The sequence below is a fragment of the Squalius cephalus genome (assembly GCF_949319135.1).
Source record: "Squalius cephalus genome assembly, chromosome: 3".
NCBI classification, from domain to species: Eukaryota; Metazoa; Chordata; class Actinopteri; order Cypriniformes; family Leuciscidae; genus Squalius; species Squalius cephalus.
The window spans coordinates 29,615,613-29,624,300 of record NC_137124.1 but is presented as its reverse complement, the minus strand read 5'-3'; the positions used below and the strand labels follow the sequence as shown (position 1 = coordinate 29,624,300).

Sequence of the window (8,688 nt, the reverse complement as noted above, 5' to 3'; positions counted from 1 at the left end):
TGCTGTCAGAAATTATCACAAATAATTGTACACACAGGAAATTAAGAAATATGACAAAAATGACAAATTAATGCATATTATGAGGAGGAATAGATGTTCAAGAGTGTCGAGGGAGGACTTAAGCAAACTCTGTGTGATTTACTAGGGCATTTAGTACACACAGGAACATTTCGCCTGGAACACAAAAAGAGAAGTGAGGAATATGAATGTTTGGGGTATTTAACGTTACGGTTGGCTGGGACTCATTGCTATCTGTTTTAGAGGGTTTTTTTCATGTGTTTATAGCTTATTATTACTATGCATGCAGTCTTTCCCTTAGTGGCACATTTTAAATAACGCTTTATATTTGCACAAGAACAAGTCTGTTTTCCTTGTCGATAATATGCTAGGGAGTATTTTGTCTAAACTCCACTTTGCTTCTGGCTTGATGTTCATAGTAATTTGTTGTGATGACAGCATATCATTTTTCATTCCTTAAATATTGCAGCATTTTCATCATTCAAGGGCTTTCTGTACTCGCCATTGCAGGAGCAGTAGTAGAAAAAAGCCTCACTAGAGGAATACAGTAAATCAGAGACTTTTTATTATAAAACTTTCAGTGGAAGTATTAAATTTCACACTTACAGTGTGCTATTATACCGTCAGCTCCTCTCCAGACAACACTGTAGCCCAGGAACTATTTAGACATAGCAATAAATTACAAAAAAAATTAAATTCAGACATTGAAGAAAGACACGACTCATCATTTGTACAACATACATAATGTCAAAACAAGGCTAAACGATGTATTTTTCCATTTGTTTGTGATTAGGAACATGTTTATAGTCAAGTAAGGAAAAAATTAAACACTGTAAAAGAACAAGACTTGATTTATGGAGATCCAGAAGTTATACAACTAATTGAAAGTACCCTTTAAAATGGTTCAGGCAGCAACATAAGAAGAAGAGGACAGAGCAACCTGCAGTGCAACATCTACTTTTAAAAGTGACCTTTTGCACTTATTAGTGTATGCAAATATCCCTTCCAGGGATTGGGGGTTGGTAATAGTGTTTGGAATGAAACGAGGACAGAATGAGTGCTGGTGCTATACCTCATGTGCCATCTGCTCCAATGTTTATTGTTAGAGCAGGACTGTCATTCCTGAATCCTGTTACTAAGCTGAGACTCCACTCTTCTGTCAAGCTCAGAACAGTAGCCCAACAACTACATCACACAGAGAGATAGAATCAGAAAGAGATGAAGAGCACTAACAAAGTAAACTGAGATGAGGTCCCAAGTCCTGAGAGGCTTGGGTTTGTTAGCTCCTCCTCCTCCTGAACATGACACTCACTCCTGCACACTAATTGGTCCCTCCAAAGTGACTGAGCGCAACCTTCTGTACTCTCTCTGACACTCGTCCGGGACGAGCTCAGTCCTCTCGTACGCCTTGTGGGAGACAGCACTGCATGGACTGCACACTAATTACACACACATACTGGCACTCATACACATAGTTCATCCGCCAATGGACCCACTACATATTTCAGCAGAAGCACTGAACTTCATTAATGATAAATCTATCTTGTCTGCTTTAGTCTTCTGTGGCGATCAAACAGGATTGTGACTCAACCTTACAGGTCAGACCAGTTCTACAGAGGAAATTGAGCATGTTAATGTTTGTTAAAATCAGAAGCCTGTAGATGCTCTCTTGACTACAGGATTTTGACCAATGTAAAAGTTTAAGTTACTTTGTAAACATACAAGAGTAGAGGGGTTTTATACTGAAGTAAACATAAGATTGTGATGTACGGTAAGTTGAATTCACTGAATCACAAACAAAATTAACAATGGAATGAGAATGAGCACTTCACTTCTTATAGCACCAAAAACATTAATTCATTGATAAGCAGTCAAGCAGGCAGTATTAGGGCGTGGTCACATTTACCGTTGTTCGGCAAATTTTCGCAGGCAAAATCTAGTAGTTTCAATAGGAATTCATGCGATCGGGAATTCAACGATTTTCCCATGCAGATTTTAGAACAGGTCACATGGATTCAATGTGTTTACCAACAGAACGCTGCTTGTTTTAAATATGACAATGGATTTTTGCTGCAAAATTTTGTAGAAAATTCACTACTGTGACCACACCTTTAAACTAAATGATTACAGGCTAAGGAGTCGTTAGATGCAGACGTGAGAAAAATGTGAGATGCAGCGCGGACGAAGAGTAAAAAATAAAATAAAATAAAAAGCACACAGCAGAACATCTCAAAACAGCCTTTCATGGAATATGCTGCAACCAAAACCGAAAATATCTGAAAAGCAGAATCCTATTTTTTAAATGAAAATAATAATAATAAAATCACCCTAGCTATAGCTAAACTCTTCCTCCAACAAATGATTTTACTGTATACACACTCCATGCTAGCCCCACCCCTGGCTTTTTCTGATTGGTCCACTATTTTGAAATTGACATTGATAAGTTCTGCTGTGTGTAAAACGTTGAACTTCTCTGAACTTGACACGTTGTCTTAAAAATGAAGCGCTAATGTGTGAGCCAGAAAAAAAAAAAAACAAGACGTGGAGTAACGGTCAAAGATGTTCATCAAGTTACATAGAAAAACTATTAAAAAGCAGTGCAGTGGAACACAAAAACACTGTAGAGATGTAGTCTCACTTCTGACCAGATCTTCTGGATATGGGTTTGACTGGAGCTCAAAGAGCAAACCCAAATAATAGAGTACTTCAGGTGTGCACATTAACCAGAATAACTCCAATGCTCATTTGGTGCTCTTCAATGTAACATATAGATCAACTGATGATGGAAGTCTCTTAATGGCTTTAACCAATGGTCACATCTCCAATCTTAAGAGAACAAACATAAAATTATTTACAAAATAAATGTTCTGCAGATTGGTTATTAAAGAACCACAATTCTAGTTTTGATGTATAGAGTTTCTCGAGTTCCTCGGATACCAAGCTCTCATTATCTCTCATCAGTCCAAGACAAGGTCCACTGGAATGCCTCTTTCTGTGCCACATCTCGCAAATGTCAACTTTGTCCGTAGTGGTCATCTTTATCGCAATGATTTACAGATCTCAAAGAGTCGTGAGGAGGCTTGTGGGATGTGAAGATCTTCTGATTTACTGTCTTTTGGCGGAGCAGGACTTGCAGCATTGTTGACCGTAGAATTTGTGATTACAAACACCATGCTGAGGCACCAGATGACACCAGCTGAAGAAGTCGATGCAAGGCTGGCCTTCTGTTAATGGGAAGACACATAATGACTATTATTTATTTTGAGCCTTAAAAACAACAGTGTGCACACAAGCACTCAGTGTTTTTGTAAGTACTGTTTACTCTGAATAGATACATTGTGGCGATGTTGCAAACCACTTGGAATTACTGCACCAGCATACTGATAAGGACCTGACCTGCTCTCTGAAGGCCCTCACTCAGTTATCCCATGAGAATAAACAAGTATACACACACGCACACGCACGCACGCACGCACGCACACACACACACACACACACACACTTATGACTATGTGGTATGTGCCATGTACTACCAGAGAAAGAGATGAAGATCTCTACATTCTAAATGTCATAATATTTAAACATAACAATTATGATTTGTTAATTTAAATTATATTGTTTTATCACATAATGTATGTCAGTTTCGTATTGTTAAATAGTGGCGCACAATGTCATTTGACCTACTATGTGGTCTTAAATCAACAAGTAAAAAGCACATTGTTTTACCACTACATAATGAATAAATGTAAACACCAGTGATGTTTATCAAGCTTGATAACTGATTATGATACACATGTAATCAAGGCAACAATGACACTTAACACTATGGAAAATATACGTGCATTTATGCAATTGGCAGATGCTTCATCCAAAGCAACGTAAAGTAAATTCATGGTATACATTTTATCAGTATATGTTTCCTGAGAATCCAACCCATGACATTACTAACATCACGCTCTGCCAGTTGAGCTACAGAACAAGATATGAGAGTTCATAACAAATTCAGAAGTATGTCCACTCAGGCATTGCAGGTACTGTTGAGTGAGATAACAGTTGAGCTAAAAGTTGGGGTGGTGTTCAAGGTGGCAACCGAAGGTGAGAACCTCCCTGTATGTTCTGTGGCTGCATCACATAAATGTCATGGAAATCAATTTCCTGGTTGTGTACTATTCTAAAACTGCAAGGAAGGAAGAGAACTAACAATGGGAGTAGATTAACTACTTTCACTTCACATTGTGTAAACAGTCTGGTCATGAGGCTGTTTCTATTTCAGTCTGCAGCACAAGCCCTATCTAGGCTCTTGTAAATTCTAAAATGCATTTTTTTCTATTTGAATATATTTTTAAATGTAATGTATTCCCATGATGGCAAAGCTGACTTTTCAGCATCATTACTCCAGTCTTCAGTGTCACGTGATCCTTTAGAAATCATTCTAATATGCTGATTATCTGCTCAAGAAACATTTCTTCTTATTTTTATCAATGTTGACAAAATAATTTGTGGAAAACATGACATTTCTTTCAGGATTCTTTGATTAATAAAAACGTCCAGATTATGAAATCTTTTGTAAACTTATAAATGTCTTTACTGTCAATTTTGATCAATTTAATGCATCCTTGCTGAATAAAAGTCTTACTGATCCCAAACTTTTGAACGGTAGTGTGTACTGAAGTCGCTTTTGGATTTAAGTGCCTTCTAAATTAATAAATTTACATTTAAAGGCCAACTACTGTAGCTTGTACCTTTAAGTGTGGGTGAGAGAGGTGGGACTGGACCAGGACAGAAGTGTGTATTGCAGGCCCGTGAGCTTATGGGTCTCTGATGAGGTAAACAGCCCACTGACGGACGCCCCTGTCTCAGACACTGAACGCTCCGTGTCTGCACCCCACCGCCACAGGACACTGTGCACTGAAAGACACATGAACAGGACAGGAAGCTTAGAAATCTGGCAGAATATTAACAGAACAGATCCCTGATTGGTTATAAAGAGCTAGTTGTGCATACCTGCAGCCAAGGGGAGGAATACCAGCCCAGAGTCACAGAAGTGCTGCCCCTGTCTGGGCCAGGCTGAAGGAGCTGGGGTGGCAGGGGCTCTGGGCAGGGGCCGTTATTACAGGCTTGCTTGAGGTCTGCTTGGGGCTTCCGTAGGTTCCTGCACCTCCTTGAAGGGAACTCAGTGTAGCCTCCTTGGGAGTCTTTCTCTCCACAATGCAGCTCTCTTCTCCTTACTCCTGCTCCACAGGGGGCCGAACACTGCGTAAAACATCCAGACAGATCATCAGATAATAAGGTATATACACATAAATACTCCTCTGACCCCTTTCTACAAAGGACAACTCATGCCTCCATAGCAACGGTTAACAATGCTGCTATAGTCTGGAGAAGAGTGAGACACTTAAGTACAAATCCAGAAAGGAAAGTGCCACTTAGCTGTATGGAATCAAATGTGTGTTTTAAATATTCATGCACAGATGTTGCTCTAACCACTTGCACACATGATAGCGTGCATCCAAGGCTATGTCTACATTCATCCGGATACATTCTTTTTCTGTACGTTTTGGCCTTCTGTACACACTGAGACAGCTTTCTGAAGACACCCTCCAAAGTGGATCAATTTGAAAACGCTGTTTTCGGAGAGATTTAAAAACTATGATGCATTTTTAGTGACACAAAATGTGACACATATTGTACATATGGATATCTATGGTCTTACATATATTTGCCAGCTATGTGCAATTCAACTCCACATTGTTACTAAAGATACATTTTATTTTGTACAATCTTCATATTACATCCTTGCAAAGATGAAACCGTCAAAACATGAGGGATTGTGTTTTTAAGCATACATGTATTAAGCATAATGGCGCTTGAGTGTGACCTGGACACACCAGTAAGTGGTGGAATATTTGGTAACAGTAAATCTGTTTCATTGTGGACAAGCAACTTTTGTAAACCGCTTGAAAATGCTAGTGAACAGAGAGCGTTTAAACGTCATGATCTAATGTATCTGGTGACTATTTGCTCAAGCTACATATGAACCGTTTGTGTGAGCGCTTCAACGTAACCTTTGATATTCCTATGAGGGGCTTTACCTCTCCCCAGGCGGTAGTTATCCACTGCAGACGCTCGTTCTTGGGGCAGCGGCTCAGCACACAGGTCTCTTGGGCTTTGGGCTTCAGGTGTAATTTACACATGCTGTCAGGCACCACCACAGCCCTGGCACCTGGATCAGTGCTCCTGCAGAAAACACTGCGCTTTTTCAACCCTCGCCCACAGGTCTTAGAGCACTAGAGAGAATGAAAGAAAGAAAGATAAACAGAGAGAGAGAGTTACCCTCATGTGGTCTTTGAGTGATGTTAGTTTAAACATTGTAAAGGTCACAGTGGCATGCTGTTCACCTCAAACAAGAGTTGAAATGAACTCTTGAGACAGGCGGTGTGAACTCATTCTGACCTTTAGAAGGAATTTAGTCAATATCAACTACTACGGCAAAAACTTCTCAAAGATCTCAAACTGTTTATTCAAAACACGGATTCACGATTTAACATATTGAGTAAGATTCGACTGAAGAAAAAAAGGTTAAAGAATTCAACATTGCTGATGACGAAATGAAAAAAGTGATGTGTTTCAACATTCTCTGTGGCTGGTGTGTGTGTAAACGGGAAGATCAAGTTCAGGGTACACAAATATATTGTTGCAAATATACACACACAGGCAACAAAAAAACAAAACAAGAAAAGATATTACAAAATATACCGTGTTTAAAGTACTCATTTATCTAAAGAAACACTTCCAAGCATCACTAAAGTTTCAGAGAGGCGATTTGCATGGTCATTTCTTAAGTCCAGAATAGATTCTTAATGTGAGCAATGCAACAGTGAGAGGCATGTGCTACATGTGCAATAACAGCAGGGGGCAGTAGTGTTTCAGCACTGATGTGACATTGTTCAGGGCATCTCAAATCTTCACCTCATATTTGGGTCATTGCTGTTATGCGGTACTTTTTTTAGCCCTTTTTTAAAACTGAATACACTTGTGTTGCAATTTAGGTAAGTATTTCTATAAAAGGGTAGAGCAGAATTTCAGAGACATGTTCTGGTTAAGCTCAAACAACTACATTTTATTCATTATAACTTGATTGTTTACACAAAGGCAAGAAAATGAACAGGATCAAATTAAAGAGCTAAAATTGCCCATTGTTGGCCTCATGGAAGGAATGAGAGTAAGATTACATGCGGTTTATTGTACATGAGACCAGAAGTTAATTTTAATATCTTTTTTTTTTATATAATATCATACTAACTTCTGTAACTTTTAATTCCACAGAACATCACATACATCAACAATCTGTCAGGACCTGACTTTTGTTAGTTAGGGATTTTGAAATTTATTTGATCACAAATACAGTACAAACAGTAATATTGTAAAATATTTAAAATAGTTATTTTAATATATTTTCAAATGTAATTTATTCCTGTGATGGCAAAGCTCAATTTTCAGCATCATTACTCCAGTCTTCAGTGTCACATAATCCTTCAGAAATCATTCTGATAGTCTGATTTGGTGCTCAAGAAACATTTCTTATTATTATCAATGTTGAAACCTTGAGCTTGAGAGGTTGAGCTGCTTGATAAATCTTTTTTTTTTTTCAGGGTTCTTTGATGAATAGACAGTTCAAAAGGACAGTATTTTTTAGAAATAGTAAACACATTTACTGTATAATGTTACAAAAGTTTCTGATTGTCACTTCTGATCAATTTAATGCATCCCTGCTCAATAAAACGAATCATTTGTTTTCTTTCTTTTTTTTTTTCTTTTTTTTTTTTATCTATCTGTCCCCAAACTTTTGAACAGTACACTTAAAGTAAACATTTATTTATTTATTTTGTTGGGAAAATGTATTAAAATGTTACTTTAGTTTACTTTTTACTTTAGTTGTGCACCCCACGATGACATCCTGTTATGTAGGTTGCATGTGCATGTACACATACCTGTGACCAGGAGCCAGTGCTCCACTCTGGAGGACATGCCTGTGTGTTGCAGGGCTGTAGTTGAGCTGGAGCTATTACTGGACATAAGGAGTGAGCCGTCACCTCCTCACGCTGGTATGTCACCTTCCTCATGCAACGGATGTTTCGTGTCTGCTGCCCGCCTCCACATGTTCTACTGCACACTCCCCATTTGCCTGTCGTCCAACTGTCAAGACAAACAAATTGACCTCCAGATGCGAGCCTTATGTTTGAACATTTCAGCATATTTTAACATGGAAGACACTTTACATCCACATGGCACAGGTACTTGACACACTTAGACACACACAAGGGCTTCATTAATGATCATCACATTAGGTAGATTTTGTTTAGATTATGATCTGATTACTCTGTAAACGACATGATGGAAAGAAAAAGAAAAAACCACATACATCTGTCTGCACACACCCTCTCCCTGTGGGCTCACATGGACATATACACCACACATGCATTTACATTTCCAGCTTAAGAGTTTAAACATTATCAATGGATGCACACATCCTGAGTTCATAAATATGATTTCTAATTCTGAAAATTTTCACATGACAAAATATTTCAAAACACAGATCTGGCAAATAAATGAGACATTCCAAGGTTCTGTAATAGATTAATCTGTTTCATTGCAGCAATATGATGAACA

The 8,688-nt window shown here is 38.4% G+C and overlaps 1 protein-coding gene across 2 annotated transcripts in view; it reads right to left on the bottom strand.

Annotated features, from left to right (window-relative positions):
* Window positions 1–562: 562 nt before the first annotated feature.
* Window positions 563–8,688, bottom strand: part of adamts18 (ADAM metallopeptidase with thrombospondin type 1 motif, 18) — a 65,241-nt gene continuing 57,115 nt past the window's right edge. For both annotated transcript variants that reach the window (XM_079868021.1, XM_079868022.1), the window contains 5 exons: window positions 8,010–8,214; window positions 6,111–6,305; window positions 5,023–5,271; window positions 4,761–4,926; window positions 563–3,242 (listed from right to left, as the gene is read on the bottom strand). In XM_079868021.1, coding sequence (XP_079724147.1) covers window positions 3,124–3,242; window positions 4,761–4,926; window positions 5,023–5,271; window positions 6,111–6,305; window positions 8,010–8,214 — 934 coding nt within the window. In that variant the 3' untranslated portion in view covers window positions 563–3,123. The remainder of the gene's footprint in view (window positions 3,243–4,760; window positions 4,927–5,022; window positions 5,272–6,110; window positions 6,306–8,009; window positions 8,215–8,688) is intronic.